This window comes from Pituophis catenifer, unplaced genomic scaffold (assembly GCF_029215685.1).
Source record: "Pituophis catenifer annectens isolate HBS135680 unplaced genomic scaffold, rPitCat1.0.hap2 SCAF_16, whole genome shotgun sequence".
In the NCBI taxonomy this organism is placed as follows: domain Eukaryota; kingdom Metazoa; phylum Chordata; class Lepidosauria; order Squamata; family Colubridae; genus Pituophis; species Pituophis catenifer.
The window spans coordinates 21,070,465-21,088,362 of NW_027256896.1; the positions used below are offsets into that span (position 1 = coordinate 21,070,465).

Here is a 17,898-nt window from a genome sequence, read left to right on the forward strand (position 1 = left end):
CCGCCGCCGCCGCCGCGGTGGCCTCGGATTGGCAGAGGCTCGCGAGGGGCGGAGCCTGAGCAGCCCCGCCCCGCCGCCATTTTGCAGCCGCCGCCGCCGCCGCGCCAGCCCCTCCGAGGGGCGCAGGTGGGTGGTGGTCGTCGCCCCCACCCCGCCCCACAAACCCCACCCTGGGAGGGGGTCTCCAGGCGGGGGAGAGCGCGGACACGGAAGATGCACGTATGAATGCGCCCGCGCCGCCCCCCCTCTTCTCTCCCCCCTACCCGGGCAAGGGGGGGGTCTTGGGTGGGTGGGGAGGGGGATGTGGGGGAGGGGTGGTGACCTAGATGCAAAATGGGGAGCCTTCCCTTCAGCCCAGTTAATTCTCATAGGAAGCCTTTTCCTTCCTTTTCTTTATTAAAGACTTTCCTGGGCTTGAAGTGGGGGGGGTCTGTGTGGCCCCCTCCCCAATTTAACCCTGGAAGGGGCCCTCGGGTGTGTCTCTCATTCGGTGGGATATTCTCTGTCCTTAAACTGCAAATTGCAGGCTTGCCTCTTCTCTCTGCTGCCCCTCCAGAAAATAGGGGGAAGGGGGAAAAAAAAAAGCCCACCCTAATATACTATCTTATCTTAATTATATATTTATTTATTTATTTTATTTATTTTTGTTTGATTTGATTTCTGTACGGCCCTACTCCCGAAGGACTCAGGGCAGTGCACAGCCAAACAAGAAAATACATACATACAAAATTTAAAAAGCAGAATTAAAATCAAATTAAATAGTTTTGGCCCAGACAAATTAAAACCCCAATCAATTTAAAACCAGTTTTAAAATTTGAATATATAAAATACTAAAAAATATTAAAAATTAAAAATTCTTTTATAAAAGAGGGAGAAAATATAATTATATTATAGGTTTTCTGTAGCCTCGTTTGCAGCCGTAGGAATTGCAAGGAGGTGGGTATTAGCTCTAGTTATTCCATAGCATATTCCCTGTTAATAATCAAATTATGGCTTATATATGATTTATTTATTTATTTATTATTTGGATTTATTATTTATTATTTGGGTTTATAGATTTGAACTCTATAGATAGAGCTCTCCTACAAGGTTTGCTTGCTTGCACCCATGCATGGTTGGCCTCTCCCTCCAGGAACTAAAAGGGAAGGAGCCGTGTTATTTTTATTTATTTGCAAATTTTTATAGCCGCTCGTCTTGACGAGCGAGTGACTTTTATTATTGCTTTTCTTTTCTTCTGGAACCTGACTTGCAAAGGGCTATAGGTTAGGGCAGTGTTTCTCAACCTTGGTAGCTTGAAGATGGGTGGACTTCAACTTTCAGAACCCCCCAGCCAGCGCTGCTGGCTGGGGGATTCTGGGAGTTGAAGTCCACCCATCTTCAAGCTTCCAAGGTTGAGAAACACTGGGTTAGGGGACCGAATCCTGGGGGGCATTTCTTGGAGACATTCATACATGCCTTGCTGTCCTCCCCCAAAAAAACCTTAATTGCAAGGGGACTTATAGAATAGGATAAAACCTTTTTCACTTCAAATGTACACTAATCAGCATACATCAAAATGAAATTTATAACCTGATCTATATTATATTATCCTATAGGGTCTTAATATTTTATCATAACACATATCGTAATGTGCCTGCTTAAGAGCCCTAGCATGTTTCTGGTAGAGCATCCTTTGATTTCATGGGGGGGCGGGGGTCTTCTCATGTCCCCCCTTGTGTTGCTTATCTGGTAACCCTTAAAGATGGATGGTCTTTTAGGGGGCTCCTGCACAGCTGGGCGGCCCTTTAATGGGAGCAGATGAGGGTCCCTCCCCAATTCCACAGAGACCTGGTTTATTTAGGGGTTGATTTTTTCAGGGGGAAGGTGATCTTGCGTGCATTTCCCCTCCCATCCACCCCTCTATTTGAAATGCTGGGAATTAGACCCTTCAGATGAAATTATAGTGGGTGCGGCTGGTTGAGGGAGGGGGGAGATGCTGTGGGGGAGAGAAAATGCAAAAGGGTGGTTGAAAATGAAAGTTTTGTCCTTTTGGGTGGGTGAGCAACGCGTGGAAGAAACGACCCTGGGAAGGAGGGATGTGGTGAAGGGGCTGCATGGTTTTTGAGGTTCGGAGGACTCAAAGCACCAGCTAAAAAACAACAACTTTGGAGGCCAGAGAAAGCGATAGGAGGGGAGAGGTTTCCTGGAAATCTCAAGCCTGGAGGAGGAGGCTGGATGAAAATCCACCCTGCAAGATGTCCATCCATTTCTGGAGAACCTTCCATGGGTGTTTCCCGCAAAGTCACTCGGACTTCAATCTGGCTCCAAAGAGGCTGGACTTTCCCCTTCCGACAACCGATTTGTCTTGTTTACCGTCTGGTGGATGCCTTTTTCCTTCAGAAGGGGGTTTATTTCCCTGCAGAATTTGAATCAGCAGCTGGGTTTGCGAAGGGGTGACTTTTCTGCTGCCCCGTTACCTGTTGCCAAGTCCCACTACTCAAAAAAAAAATCTGAAGGGAGGGGAGAAGATGGATCGTGACCCTGATGGCGTTCAACCAGGTTCAGATTTGCCTCTGCTGTTTTACGGCCTCTCTGCCTCGGCTCACTTTCATTTTATTTCTGTCTACCTTTTATTTTTAGGGGAGGTTCTTTTTGTTCTGTCTGTCATTTTACAGCTGCGTGTGCAATTTTCACTCGCTGCCTGCTTCTTGTCTGGGTCAGGCTCTGGCCCTTGCACAGCCGAGGCTGTGTTCCTCCAATGGCTTTCTGGCAGTTTTTCCCCCTGCTGTGACCTGCAGCCATGTTTCTAAATCCAGATGGAGCCCATACACTTTACAACATCTGCCCCACGCACCTGTGCCAGGAGGCAGGAAAAATCTGCTTGCGACTTGAAATATCCATTACTGTCAAATGAACAAAATAGAAGGCTGCTCCATGGTGAGCAGGAGTCGTGTGTATTTCACCAGATGGATATTCTCACTGATGGGCAAGGAAGAGGTTGCTCTTGCTGGATTTTAGCACACACACACTGTTTAAATTCTATTTAGAGAGAGATGAGGAGTCCTGGAATACGAAGAGAGCTGGCAAGTTGTCTGGAAAACAGGATGGAAATAACAGCGTCTCTCTCTCTTTCTCTCCCTCCCCAAGAGGGACGGGCAATTCTCCCTTCTGAGGTGCTGTGAAATCCAGCTTTTTTGGACCCCAGGACCAGCCGTGGCCTCAGTCACTCTAGGATTGCAGTGGCTCCGAAGCAGAATGGGTCTCCTGATCCCCCTTTCTGGGGGAACCTGCTGCGAAGAACCAGCCTTGATTGCAGGAGAATCCCAGAACCTCCTCTGGAAAGATTCTTGCATTGACCCACCATGTGGAGATTTTATTCTTTCATGGACTTCACTCCCAGAATGTGATCTTCGTGCGGCTTCATCGCAAATTACTGATCCAGTTGGTTTGCCTAGTGGATTTGCCTGGTTTACGAATTGAACCCTGGCTTTTATTTTACAAATTCATCCTTGCCCTGCGTCTGTCTTGCAACTGCCAGCCTTCCTTGCCAGCCATAAGGCCTGTGCCAGTTGAAGTTGCCGTTGGCGCCTGTATCACAAGACCCGGCTTTGGGTGGCGCGTTGTGGTTTTCATTCTCCACTGCATTGTCGCTGCTGCTGCTGCCTTGGAAAGGAAGTGTTTTGCCAGGCAGTTTTTGTTATTTTTGTGCCTTTCGTCTTTTCCCCCTTTCCAATGGCTGCCTGCTCGGGGACAAGAGGCTGATTTATGTATTTGAACAGGCAGAATGGGCTTACGAAGCGTGAAAGATTTTCCAAACTGCTTTGGGCTGGGAAACGACACCAGACCTAAACAAACAGAATATTTCTGGTTTGCCTGGGAGACAAAAAAGACATTTATAATGTTGCTGAGCAGTGCTGGATGCAGTTCTGACTCAAACTATTTCTTCTCTCAATAGATGCCACAATCAGAGGGGCAGTTTTCGTGTTAGGATCTTTCATCTCTTATCGGTCAGACAGTTCTGGCTTTTAGCACAATTTGCACATTCCACCTCTTGGTAAACTAATCCTCTCTGAGTAATAAATTTGGCATTGGATGATGTCCTGGGACTGGAGTACATTTTAAGGAACATTCATTGGTTTTGGCACTTTGTTTAAGACTAATCCCACACTTGCTGGCGAGGGACTGAAGTTATTTCCTGTTTTCGGTTTTCAAAGATAGTAAACAGATTTCTTGAACTGGAGCTGCTTTTTAATAGAGCGATCTATCTTCTTTTTCCGCAGGTGCTTAAAAGAAACATTCTAGAGGAAGCGTGAAGCGTGGTGGGCAGAGTTCCCGAAACTCTTTTCCTGGATCACATCTTTATTTGTAAGTGCAAAGAGCTGGGAGTGCTATTCTGTGATTGGAAACAGCCATAGGGAGGAAAAAACGGCTGAATTAACGGTTGGTTGTTGTGTGTAGAGCCTTAAGCGTATGCAGACTTTGCTCCCCTGTGGTGGACCCTAAATCTGTTGGTTGGGAAGACTTAAGGTTTAGGTTACTGTACCTGCTTTTCTTTATCCATGGTTTGTATGGCTGTGGCCTTCAGATTCTTAAGCTGCTGGTAAATGAGGTTCCTTGAGGTTATAAATGAGATTTTTGCTCAGAAAGGCACAGCTTGTGTTGCTGGGTGAAAAGCGGGTGGTATTAAAGCCCTCTAAATCAGGGGTCTCCAACCAGCTTTGCTGGCTGAGGAACTCTGGGAGTTGAAGTCCACAAGTCTTAAAGTTGCCAAGGTTGGAGACCCCTGCTCTAAATCAGCTCTGCTGGCTGGGGAATTCTGGGAGTTGAAGTCCACCCATCTTAAAAGTGGTTGAGATTAATGGAGAAGCGTTGCTTTAAATGTTCCAGGGGAGACTTCTCCGTCCTCTTGCAGAAGCTCTTGAAATGCAAGATTTCAGTAACTTTTGTTTGGTTGAGGGTTGCTGAAAAGTTCTTGGTGAAATATTATTATGATTTTTTTTGGCAGTCTATCCGAAGGCGGGACGACAAAGGCAGTTTTGATGTTTTGCGTGGCACCCGTTGGAACTGGGCCCATCATGAACATCACAAAGGGGGGTCTGGTCCTGTTCTCGGCCAACTCCAACCCTTCCTGCATGGAGCTCTCAAAGAGGATTGCTGAGTAAGGCTTCCCTACGGCTCCCTTCTTTTTCCTGACTGTTTTCAACAGTAGAGTTTTGATATAGAGGGGTGATGGATGACAGTCTCTCTCTCTCTCTCTCTCTCTCTCTCTCTCTCTCTCTCTCTCTCTCTCTCTCTCACACACGCACATGCACACGCGCGCACACACACACACAGTGAGTTTAGAGTCTTTTGTTTAAGTCAGGGTTTGATTGATAATTGGTTAGAGATCAAGCAAATTGAACTCTTCCAATGCAGAGCTTCTTGAAGGTAGATGGGACTTCAACTCCCAGAAATCACATGTCCACCTGCTGGCTGGGGAATTCTGGGAGTTGAAGTCCATACCTGCTGGATCCTCTTCCTCTTCCTGACCTTGCTTTCTCTCGGATCCTTTTGTAGGCGCCTGGGTGTGGAAATGGGCAAGGTGCAGGTGTACCAGGAGGCAAACAGAGGTGAGTAGAGGACACCTGTGGCCTCACTATCTGAAGGTTGAAGGAAGAGGATCAACCTGTTCATTAAATGTCTCCTCCTTCCCTGCTGCGCAGACACAAACACAACACGCACATTTTCTGGAGAATCCTGCCGTTTGCAACGATGCCCCCTTGTTCTGATTTTCAAAAACCACTTGTGCGTTTTCATTTTACATCGCACTGCGATGTCATTTACTTTTCACGTGTGTGTAAGTCCTGAGCACATTTGTTTTGCTTTTTTTCCCCTTTTTGGCAGAAACGAGGGTGCAGATTCAGGAGTCCGTGAGAGGCAAAGATGTTTTCATTATCCAGACCGTTTCCAAGTGAGTAAAATCATCGACTGGGAATAAGTCTCCTTGAATTCATTCTGCTCGTCTGTCTTGGTCATATTTGCAAAAACGATGCTTTAGTTTTGCAGTTTTGTGTTGTGTATTTCAGAGTGTCCTCCGATAACATTAACATGTTGCTATTCTAACTCACTGTTTGGAGCAGTGAGGACCAGTGGTAACTCGGGGGGAAAAGGCTGATCCACCAGGTACATCCAGCCGCAGACAAGCAGGAGCTGGAAAGCTCCGTCGGAAGGGCGGTTGGTGGATTGGCGTCTTTTCCTTCCAGGGACGTGAACACCACCATCATGGAGCTGCTGATCATGGTCTACGCCTGCAAGACCTCCTGCGCCAAGAGCATCATCGGCGTGGTGCCCTACTTCCCCTACAGCAAGCAGTGCAAGATGCGGAAACGGGGCTCCATCGTCTCGAAGCTCCTGGCCTCCATGATGTGCAAGGCAGGTAAGAGCCTTTGCCGCCCAGGGTAACAGGCGGCCTGGATGGAGCAATGCCAACCTGATTCTTCCCTCTGCCCTCCCCAAAGGGCTGACTCACCTGATCACCATGGATTTGCACCAGAAGGAGATCCAGGGGTTCTTCAACGTGCCGGTGGACAATCTGAGGGCATCACCGTTCTTGCTGCAGTACATCCAGGAAGAGGTGAGCCAGGCCGAATCCTCGGCTTCCGGGCTGGGCAGCTGCAGAGGGCAGACCAGTGCAATCTGTCCTGTGCCGGGAAATGAGGTGGAAGTCAGCCACGCCTCAGGGTGTGTGTAAAGACACCCCCGCTCCTTTTAGGATGGATGCCAAAAATGAAGCCATGGGGGAAAAGTTGTGGCCTGTCAGCTGCCAGTCCCTCCAGCAGCCAAATCGGAGGAGGAGGAGGAGGCGTGGGAGTCAGGGTCAGCATCAAGGCAACCTGAGAGCTCCGAGGGGGAAGAGGGAATGGAGCTGGCAGAGAGAGAGAGAGACAGAGGCGGAGCCTGGAGAGTCAACAGCCCCCAGGTCTGGAGGTGGCAGATGAGGGAGAGGAGGAACAGCTGGGTCTCGTGCCTGACGCGTGGATGTGCAGAAGGCAGAGGAGAGGAGAGCAGTGGAAATCTATGGGCCGGTCCTTGGGACAGAAGAGCCACCGCTACTAGCAAAGCCCCACCCTAGCTCTGGGGATAAAAGGGAGGGGGCGGAGAGGAATAGGTGTGGCAGACAACTATTTATCTTCCGGCCAGATGGACTTGTTAGCTTGCATTGAGAGAGAGACTTTTTGCCAGGGCTGCTGGCGCTCCTAATAAAGGAATCATTGAGTTAACTTCAGAGGGTTTGTCGTGTTTGGGGAGCTGGGTCAGAACAGGCAGGCTTCAGGGCCAGCCATGAGTAATCTCTAGGGTTTAGATGGGCCCGAATCTCAGGGGGGCTTTGCAGCTTGGAATCTGGATGAGATCGTGGGGGGCAGAGGCAGCACCCCGGTTTTGGACTTCAGCTCTCTGTAGAAGGAAGGATACGGGCTTTTTGTAGTCAAGGTAAAAAGCCAGCTCTGAGTGTGGTTGTACTGCTTTTTGTTGTGTAGATTCCGGACTACAGGAACGCTGTGATTGTGGCCAAGTCTCCTGCATCTGCGAAGAGGTAGGTGGGTCTCTGACTCCCTAAGCCCATCTAGTCTTTTCCCAGAATTCAGTAGGGCAGGGGTGTCCAACCTTGGCTGCTTTAAGACCTGTGGACTTCGACTCCCAGAATTCCCCAGCCAGCATGGGTAGATTCTGGACTGCAGCATGGCTGGCTGTGGAATTCTGGGAGTCGAAGTCCACAGGTCTTAAAGCAGCCAAGGTTGGACACCCCTGGATGACGTTCCTTCCCCTGAGATGTTTCTACGTGTCGTGTGGGGCATTTCCTCTCCTCGTATCTGTGCCCATGCCAAGAACATGGTGGGCTCATTGTCTTTCTCGGCAGGGCGCAGTCATTTGCTGAGCGTTTGAGGCTGGGCATCGCCGTGATCCACGGAGAGGCTCAAGATGCTGAGTCTGACCTGGTGGACGGGCGCCATTCGCCCCCAACTGCCAAAAGCGCCGCTGCCATTCACCCCAGCTTGGAGATACCCAGTAAGTAGCCTCAGGCAGGGAGAGTGGCGTGGCTTGCCTTCCTCTCAAATAAGGCTATAACCCATGGCCGGAAGGGAAGGGGGGATTTCTGGTGGAAAATTTACCTGGTATGGAGGTTTGTGTTCAAAGGAGGGATGGAGAAGCTCTGCCTGGGATGGAATGAAAGTGCGAATGGCCTTGGGAGAAGGAGGAAGAGATGCTGAACAGGGAACGATCAGATAAGAGAGGACGTAACCCAGAGCTGCATAATGGGCAGAGGGAGAAATTCAAAGATAATCTCTCTAACTTCTCAGGCTCTAAAAGGGATGAGGGGAGATTTGTACTTTTAAATTCAGAAGGTGGGTCCCCTTAAGGGTCCCCCGCCTCTGTCTTCCTTGATCAGAGTCAGGTTGGCTGGGCGTAGGCCGCTTTGCCTGGGGTGGCATTTTGCAAGGCTCGAGGCAGAAATCCCCATCCCAGTTTTCTCTCATCTTTCTTCTTTTTTTGCCAGTGCTGATTCCGAAAGAGAAGCCGCCCATCACTGTGGTTGGAGACGTTGGGGGACGAATAGCCATCATTGTGGTAGGTGGCCATCATGGCCTGGAGGCCTGCAAGGCTCAGAGCCTGCCTGTACAAAAACGGAAGAGAGTTTTGGGCGAATCTCCACCTTGATTTGAAAAAAGACCCCATTTCTCTTTCCTGAACTCGTGAAAGCGGAACTGCTTCGTAATCCGGGGATGCCAGTCCTGGCTTGTCTGCTCTTGAGTGGTGTTGGGTGCCAGGCTAAGCTCCCTTTCTTATTCCTCGGGACTTGAACTTGCCCTGCGCAGAGATGCCTGTGGGAGTGTGGTCAGAAAAGTCAAGATGGCAGCTGCAAACGCTGGGGTTGAAAGTCCCCCAGGGGCAGGCAGATTAAATCTCCCCCAGCCCCTCTTAACAACATCCTGGTCTCCCCGGTCAGGACGACATCATTGATGACGTGGACAGTTTCCTTGCGGCCGCAGAGACCCTGAAGGAGCGAGGCGCCTATAAGATTTTCGTCATGGCCACCCATGGCCTCCTCTCCTCCGACGCCCCCCGGTTGATAGAGGAGTCGGCAATCGATGAGGTATGCGGGAGGCCTGGCTGGCCGAGCGGCTGCATTCGGCAGATGAAGTTGAACAGTTGGGGAAAGCAGCGTGGCTCGTGGCCACGGGAGGCCCTGGGTTCAAATCTCCGGCCCCCTGGTTCATGCCTCAGCTCCTGCTCTCACATCGTCTGGGCCTGAATGCCCCGGAAGGAATGTAGGCCAGTGTTTTTAAACCTTGGCAGCTTTTAAGATGGGTGGACTTCAGTTCCCAGAATTCTGGGAGTTGAAATCCACACACCTTCCAAGTGGGCTGAGAAACACCGTCTAAGCACCTTGCAGGCAAGCTCAGTTAATTCCCCAGCACGAGGCCTGTGAACCTCACCACTAACGCCATGATTTGAACCCAGTTCCTGTGGGCTCAGGCTTAGAAATTTGCCCAGTTGGTTTAGCTGTTGGTCTCCTTCCTCTGAAGACCCTTAAAGGGTTCAGATTTAACCTGTTTCATCATGGAGCCCTTTGGTGACTTTAAAGCAGTTCAGCCCACCTCACTCTGCCGGGCAGGAAAGAGCCCTCTGTAACCTTCCCTTGAGCTCTTGCAGACAAGGCAAGACCGAAATACGGGGGATACATTAAATTAAACATTTTAAAATAATCTTACTTTGTCGGTCGATTCATGGCGATCCATTCCAGGGCTGAATTGAAGCGATGCCTAGTGCTCCAAGAGGGTTTGTCCAGATTTGCAAGGAGGTGAGACCTCAACTCCTGGGGAGTCTTTGTTCACAACCCCCCCCCCAACTTCTGATCTCTGCTTTGTTTCAGGTGGTGGTGACCAACACCATTCCTCATGAGATCCAGAAACTGCAGTGCCCCAAAATTAAGACGGTGGACATCAGCCTCATCCTCTCGGAGGCCATCCGCAGAATCCACAACGGGGAATCCATGTCGTACCTTTTCAGAAACATAGGACTAGATGACTGACGGTTGCTTGGGAGGGCTCGAAGGAAAGAAAGAAAGAAAGAAAAAAGATTTTTTTAAGGGGCCAAACTGGACACGGGACAGAAACCCAGCTGTGAAACTTTTTGTGGCTTAATCTTTGTATTTTGGTGGGAGCCCTTTTTTTATTAGATGGCTTTTATTCCAACCCCCTCCCCCCCCTTCTTTCCGGTGGTTTAAATGGAGTAGACAAAATCCTCAGAGCTATTTTCCTTGCGATTTTGTTTTCGAGAAAGAGAAAGGATTTTATAAAAAGTTTTAAAAAAACAACAGAAACAACAACCCTCTTTTCAACTTCTAGAGACGGTCAGGTTAGCTGCGCTATTTTGCAGGCAAGACCCACCCCACCCCCCCGGATTGCAAGGAATCCAAATTGGGAAATGGCCCTATTGATGGTTTTCCTCTTTTTTGGGGGGTGGGAGGGATTTGGGGTGATCTTGGCAGCAGGAAGGACCGCACCTCAAGGGCATTTATTTCTAACATGGATCCGGAACTGGAATGGACTCATGTTCATAAGACTATTTTGTCCCAGCAAATATGAAGAGTCCTGCACTCCATTAGAGCCATGTTTCTCAAGCTTGGCCACTTTAAGATGGGTGGACTTCAACTCCCAGAATCCAAGCTGGCTAGGGAATTCTGGGACTTGAAGCCCATCCATCTTAAAGTGGCCATAGAGCTTGGAAGTACTGCCATAGAGCTTGAGATAAAGGCATTCATGTCAGACCTGGCTATTTGTCATGTGAAAGTAGCCGCTTCACACAAAACACGGTTGCACATGTGGGAGGGAAATGAACGGAAGCGGCTGTTTTCATAGGAGTTGAACCCTGGGAATTGAAATCCACTGATCTTAAAAGTGGCCAAGCTTGGGAAACGCTGCCTTAGAGCTTGGGATGAAAGCACCCATGTCAGACTCAGCTACTTGTCATTGGAAACAGCCGCTTCTGTTCCTTTCCATCGTTCGTGTGCATCTTTTATGTATCTTTCCATGAGATTCGCAAAGGAGGCGTTCTCCTGCGTTTTTGGAAGACGAGGTAGCCCATAATCTTCCTTCCTGATCCTCTCAGCTTGCTTTCAAGTGCTTTTGTGTATTGTTCGACAAACGGTAGCTACGGCGTCGAGTTTGTGTCCGAGACCAGCCAAACAAGAAAACCGCACTGTTGTATGCAGTTCCGTGATGTTTTTTTCTTGTAACCATGCTTTTATAGGAAGAAAAAAAAACCCATAAGGAACGTGCACTGGTATTTATTTTCTGGCACAAATAAAATGACTCTGGTTTTGCATGATGAGCTTTTTAGAAAATATTTGTTCGATTGTTGTCCTCTCTTTGGTGTTGGGAGAGAAAAACTTGCGGACATGAAAAAAAAAGTTCAACATCTGGTGGATTCTGACCTCCCAGTTGAATTCAGATGCTGGGAGGTCAGAGGCATCCCTGACATTTTCTTGCCAGCCGTTCTGGAATTCTGGAATGTGTCTTTGGACTTTTCAATCTTGCCTTCAGCCCTTCGGTCCCTTGGTGGCCTCACCACTCAAGGGTGCAAAATGACCATTTGTGATCCCTTCTGTGTGTCTCAGATGAAGGAGTTTCTGCATCCAGCACTCCGAGGTTAGACTTTAACGCAACCGCTTACTAAGCGTTGCCACCAGCAAATGAAAAGGTTGACACATTAACAAGACGTGTCAATGTTTGTAAGAGAGGTGGACGGTGGACGGGATGAAAAAAGGGAGATGGGTAAGATTGGGCGGAATGGGGCTTTGGTCTCTTAAGATGAAAGAATGGATCCCATGATCAAATATGCAACCCGTGAAGAGGTCTGTTGTTCTTCCCTGGACACGTGTGTGTTTTTTTTTAAAAAAAATTACAGCAATGTTTTTCAAAGGTTCTAGCAACCTTTTAAGGCTGTGCTTCACAATCTTAGAAACTTTAAGAGGTTTAGACTTCAACTCCCTACAATTATCAACAGATCCAATGAGCCCCCACCCCCATCCCACCCCAAGAGGCAGCATGCTCTTAGCCTTCCTTACAAATTGAATGAATAAATAAAATAAGTTCCTTTTTGAAGGAGCGAGTTTTTAAGGCTCTCCAAAAAGCGTATTAAGGTAGAGGTTACCTTTTTCCTAAAAACATCGCCACCAGGGGGCAGCTGGTCTCAGCTAGGCCAAGTCAAGAACTAGTCATCCTTGGGTGGGAGGCCACCAGGTGATGCCAAAGTCACATTGACCAGCCTGGGAAGTCGGTGGGGGCAAATAGCATCGTATTGTCAAGAAACTAAATTGGAGTTGACTAAGAGGTTGACTTTTAAGCTTTAACCCAATACAGAGGGAGATTTGCTCCCTGTGAAAGTGATTGACTTAATTCCTCAAATGTGTCTTTGTGTCCAGGTCCTCCTAACCACGCTAAATCTGGTGTGGCTCCACCCAGGTCACTACTCGGAGCTGCCCTTCCAACCCTGTCAAAGAGAACTTGTCAGATACAGAAGCCAGCATCAGTTTAGGGCCTGGGATTTCTCCCAGGGTGTCTTCCGAAAGTTTGAGAAGCTTCACTTCGGGTGGCTGAATTGTCCATGTGCATCTGTGTGTCCAAAGTTGCTTTTCCAAACTGGACTTTCTTGGGGGTTTTTTCCTTGAAAACATTTCACTTCTCATTTAAGGAGTTTCTTTGATTGTGAGGAAGCTTGGATGAGAAATGGAACATTTTAAAATAAATAAATAAAAATCCAACGAAGTCCGGCTGCCCTATGGAAAAGCACTTTTGGGACAACCATGACCTGGATGATGGAGAATCTCCATAGACCTCCAAAGGGTGAATGGAAGCAGGCTCAACCTTGGCTTCTAATCATTAGAAGGGACAGGTCTCCTGGCCTCCTGGCCACTGCAAAGTCCAAACAACCTGGGTCGAATCTGAGGCTGGTGTAGCTGAAAAGGTGGGCAGCCCCTGAGCTGCGGAGGAAGGAGGTGGTGGGTGGTTTAATCATCAATTCCCTTCGGCTTGGAAGCAGCTAGTAGGAAGCCACGTTGAGCTTGTCTTCTGTTCCGGGCTGACACACAGCGTCCATCCATGGAGAACAATTCCCACGCAGAAATCCCTGCTCCTTCGCCGCAGTTTGGCGTTCCAGATGCGGTGGTGGTGGTGATGTATTTCCTTTTGAACCTGGCAGTTGGCATCTGGGTACGGCAGCCTCGGTTTTTACGCCGACCCCTCTGAATTCACTCGGAGTGGCTACTCATCCGTGGAAGCTGTAGTTTCTCCGTGGAAGGCCCCTCTTTGAGATGTCCCTTCTTTCTTAAAAGTGCTGTTTTTAATCCTGGGTTAGCATCATTATTATAGGGTTAGATTGTGTTTCTAAAATTAGAGCTAATTTGCAACCTATTAAATAAAAAATAAAAAGGAGGGGGGAGAGGGAGGAAGGGTCAAAGGAACTACTTGGTAGTTTTGGGTAATCTAATTCACTGAAAAACATGACCTCAAACAGACAGTCCAGACTGAAATGATCCAGTAAACTAGAAAATCAAAATCAAAATAAGGGGTGATGAAAGAAAGAATAAAGGTAATAAATAAACATGGGGTGAGGTTTTATTGCAAAGTAGGGATTCAGCCAAGCTTTTGGAAAGCAGGATGCACATTCCCAGAGGGAGGCAGGGCAGGAAAAGAGGTGACGGGGAGACCGAAAAGACAGATTTAATAAATCTCATCCTGTTCCTGGCTCAGTTCTCTCTTTCCCTTTGCAGTCGTCATGCCGGGCAAGTAGGAACAGTGTGAGTGGTTACTTTCTGGCTGGAAGGGACATTGCCTGGTGGCCGGTGAGTAACACCAACTGGGTGTAACTAATTCCTACTGGTCTCTTGCAAGGAATATGGGTATATATTTGTTGCTGCTTATATGTGTCATCTGTGTCTATCATAGCTGGCTGGGAAAGTCTGGGAGTTGAAATCACTTATTTTAAAATGGGCAAGGTTAAGAAACACTATTCTTTCTTTCTTTCTTCTTTCTTTCTCTTTCTTTCTTATTCTTCTATCTATCTATCTATCTATCTATCTATCTATCTATCTATCTATCTATCTATCTATCTCTACCTACCTACCTACCTACCTACCTACCTACCTACCTACCTCATAATCTAATATCTATCTATTTTACATGGCTGCTTAAGATGACTCTGGGCAGCTCACAGTAAAACCAATGATTCACATATTTTACAAAACCAATCCAGTTAATGATTAAAGCCAAGAATCACAGTTTTCTGTTTGTTTTATTGTTTTAATAGGTTAGTGGGTCAGCTGGTGATGCTCGGATGCCCAGGGTAGCTTGCTCCCTGAGCAAATAATAATAATTTAATGCAGGCTGCTGAGAGTCTCTTTGGACAGCGAAGTGGGCAGCACAGAAATTTAATAAATCAAAGAACCGTCACCCAACAAGGAGTTTTGTTCCTGTTGTTGTTTGGCAGAGTTCAACTCCTGAGGTTTTCCTTTGCAGATCGGTGCTTCGCTCTTCGCCAGCAGTGAAGGAGCCGGCCTCTTCATCGGGCTGGCCAGCAGCGGAGCTGCCGGTGGGGTCGCCGTGGCCGGCTTTGAGTGGAATGTAAGGGGCTCAACTCTGCTGGCCCGGACCTGGGTTTAAGCAGCCGTCCCCCTTTGGAGTTTCCCCGGGGTGGGTGGGTTGGAGTCCACCCCACCTCTAGCAAAGAGGGTGGGCCTGACTGAGGCTGACCCCCTTCGGCTGATGGTCTCTGTCTGGGTTCTTGGCCCCTTTTAGGCCACCTACGTGCTGCTGGCCTTGGCGTGGCTCTTCGTTCCCGTCTACCTTTCAGCAGAGGTGAGTGCGAGCCGGCTCTCTCTCGGCCCCCACCCTTCACTCCTGGTGCTGCATGTGAGGGTCTCCTTGTGGCTCGCTCCTTCCCCCTTGAGCTCAGTCTTGGCTTGCTGAGCCAGAGCTTGACAGAGAAGCCACCCTGGATGGGTGGACACGGCCTGCTGCTTTGCAGATGCTGAGGGGCAGCTTCACAGGACACGGTAACTCCGCAACCAAACAAACCACGGGTCGATTTGGTAGTAGGTTGTCCATCCAAAGCTCTTCATCCTTTGGCTCCATCCTTCTCCTGCTTCTGGTTTCCCATCGTCCCCTCCAACCCGCCCCTTCTGTTTCCTTCAGGCTGCCCGGAGACTGACCCTTCCTCTCTTCCCCCAGATCGTCACCATGCCGGAGTATCTCCAGAGACGCTTCGGAGGGGAGCGAATTCGAATCTGCCTGTCCTTCTTGTCGCTCCTGCTCTCCATCTTCACCAAGATATCTGTGAGTGGTTACCCTAACCCTTCCCTCTGCATCTCTAGGCCGAGCCCCTTTTTTTGAGCCTGGCTGGGGTGATGAGGATGGGCAGCCTATAGGTCAACTGGAGTTAAAGCATGTCAAATTATAGATCGATCCTTCCTTCCTTCCTTCCTTCCTTCCTTCCTTCCTTCCTTCCTTCCTTCCTTCCTTCCTTCCTTCCTTCCTTCCATCCTCCCTCCCTCCCTTCCTCCCTCCCATCCATCCATCCATCCCTGCCTCCCTCTGGCACTGGACAGCAAGTAACCTGTCTGATCCTTAATTGATTTAATTAATTAATTTGTCTGGTCCTTAATTGGCTTCTTCAAGTGGCTTTTGAACCCTTGGAAAGAAGGGATGAGCGCTCCTTTGAAGACCCCGCATTGCACTCAGGTCTTTGTCCAGCGGGGGGCGCTGTTGACCACTGCATTCCCACCAGCAGCCCCTGCTTCACCAATAGCTTCCTGCTTCCCAGCTTCTTAAGACCCAAATTCCTCTCCTCTCCCCCAGCAACCCCAACCTTTCTGCAGCTGAGCCTCCACATTTTAAGACTCCAAGTTCAAAGCATTTCCTGCCCCCCTGGGCCAAAGCGCCAAGATGCAAACACAACCTCACGGTTTCCTGGAGGCCTCCTTTAAAAAAATGCCTGTCCTGTGCAGTTCATGACAACTGTAATATGTTGGAAAGGATTTTGTTTCTTCTTTGAAAAGGCCGTGTTACCGATGGCTGCTGGCTACAGTAGACCCTCCTATTCAGTAGCAGTCTATCTTTCTAGGTGGATTGTTTGGGAAAGAGAGAGAGAGAGAGAGGGATTGTTTTTGCACTTGTGGGTTTTCTGGAGACACCTGACTGGCCGCTGCTGGGAACCAGACTGGGAGGATGGGCAACTGGAAGGTTGAAAACCCCAAAGGTTCTGGTGGGGCCGGTGTAGCCAAACCCTCAGACTCACCCAGAAAGACTCTTCCCACGGAAAAGGGAGATTTTTTTAAAAAACAAAACAAAACAAAACAATAACAACAGTTATGATTGGTCACCTAGTCACCCAGACGTTTAGACTGGATTTGGTGTTTTGATCCACCCATCGAGCCCTTTCCAAGGATCTGTTCTGGTTTGATGGAGTTTAAAGGAATCGTCGCAGGATGCATCGGTCCGTTCTGCAATTGACCGATGGAGATTTGGTCAATGCCGATGGGATTCAAGCGGTGCTCCGGTTGTCTTCGGATCGCACAGATGGAGATTTTGTGCTGTCCAAGTGTGTGCTGATCACCACGGCTGATTTATATCCATAAACGTCCAATTTCAATTTTCCAGACTTGCCATCTGTCAGAAACAGTGTAGGGTCTCCTGTTTGGGGGGTGGGGTGGACTAGATGACCTACAAGGTCCCTTCCAACTCTGTTGTTCTCTGCTATTTGCAGAGGCCCAGGAAGGATGCCTTTGTCAGGAGTTTGGTGATGCACAGCAACCGGTTCCCTTAGCCGGATGCCAAGAGGCTTGGCCGTGGAGTTGGCTTTAATCAGATAATTCCTGCAATGTTTTTAATTGACGAGGGATAATAAGCGATGATTAGCTCAAAGGGAAGCTTGAGGTAGGAACCGGGCAGGGAATAAGGGCCATTATTCAATCTTCTTTGATTCTGGCCTCTCATCGCTCCTGGCAAATTCCTCTCTACACAAAAACAACGGAGGGCCAAGCAAAACCTGAACTTCCCTCTTTGTTCTTGCCTAGGTGTAGATTCCGCCAGGTGTGGGCAGCTCTTTGTTGTGATCTGGGCCGCTTTGTCACGCCTAAGGATGACGTGGGAGCTGGTTCCCCCCCCAACCCCACCACCCCGCGATTGACATCCTCACCAGGTCTTTTCCGTATCCAAAGGGAGGCTGCTTTGAGCTGCCCCAAGAACGGAGCTTGTCCTGCCCACTCGGGGATTAATTGCTTTCCAATTATTTTTTGAGTCGCTCCCTGGAGGTTTGGCCCCGGGGCTCAAGGCGCCCAACCCTCTTGGAATGGGGTCATTCCCTTGACAGCAAAGGTGAGGGGGAACCTCTGCACACCTGCCGGATGGATGCATGGAGAAAGAGGGCAGGGGATCTGCATGCGGCTACAGGCTCCTTTAGTGCAGTGTTTCTCAACCTTGGAAGCTTGAAGATGGGTGGACTTCAACTCCCAGAATCCCCCAGCCAGCAGCGCTGGCTGGGGGCTTCTGGGAGTTGAAGTCCACCCATCTTCAAGCTTCCAAGGTTGAGAAACACTGATTTAGTGAATGTCTGAACTGACAATGGCCCTGAAAAATCAGCCCGTTTCTCACGCTTACGACTGTTGCAGCCTCCCTGTGGTCACGGGATCAAAATTCAGATGCTTGGCAAATGGTTCATATTTATGACGGTCGCAGTGTCCTGCAGGGGTCAATCTTCTCATCCCTTTCTTGCGACCTTCTGGCAAGCAAAGTCAAGGCGGAAGCCGGATTCACTGAACAGCCGTGGTACTCATTTAACGACCGCAGTGGCCCACTTCACAACTGCGGCAGGAAAGGTCGT

General features: G+C 49.0%; 2 protein-coding genes across 5 annotated transcripts in view; both read left to right on the forward strand.

The window, feature by feature from the left end:
- Positions 1 to 102: 102 nt before the first annotated feature.
- PRPSAP2 (phosphoribosyl pyrophosphate synthetase associated protein 2) lies at positions 103 to 11,346 on the forward strand. 4 transcript variants are annotated; one of them, XM_070954860.1, is made up of 12 exons: positions 103 to 126; positions 4,260 to 4,344; positions 4,985 to 5,137; positions 5,536 to 5,588; positions 5,863 to 5,929; positions 6,222 to 6,394; positions 6,477 to 6,592; positions 7,497 to 7,552; positions 7,877 to 8,025; positions 8,516 to 8,586; positions 8,966 to 9,112; positions 9,893 to 11,346. In XM_070954860.1, the coding sequence occupies exons 3-12, from the start codon at positions 5,019 to 5,021 to the stop codon at positions 10,049 to 10,051; spliced, it is 1,110 nt and encodes a 369-aa protein (XP_070810961.1). In that variant the 5' UTR covers positions 103 to 126; positions 4,260 to 4,344; positions 4,985 to 5,018; the 3' UTR covers positions 10,052 to 11,346. The 4 variants fall into 4 exon arrangements, with proteins under 4 accessions (XP_070810961.1, XP_070810960.1, XP_070810963.1 ...); XM_070954859.1 differs by having other exon boundaries at positions 114 to 219; XM_070954862.1 differs by lacking the exon at positions 103 to 126 and adding an exon at positions 3,615 to 3,986.
- Positions 11,347 to 13,121: 1,775 nt separating this feature from the next.
- Positions 13,122 to 17,898, forward strand: part of SLC5A10 (solute carrier family 5 member 10) — a 46,007-nt gene continuing 41,230 nt past the window's right edge. Inside the window, exons 1-5 of the mRNA XM_070954855.1 lie at positions 13,122 to 13,232; positions 13,793 to 13,864; positions 14,538 to 14,642; positions 14,817 to 14,876; positions 15,249 to 15,353. Coding sequence (XP_070810956.1) covers positions 13,122 to 13,232; positions 13,793 to 13,864; positions 14,538 to 14,642; positions 14,817 to 14,876; positions 15,249 to 15,353 — 453 coding nt within the window. The remainder of the gene's footprint in view (positions 13,233 to 13,792; positions 13,865 to 14,537; positions 14,643 to 14,816; positions 14,877 to 15,248; positions 15,354 to 17,898) is intronic.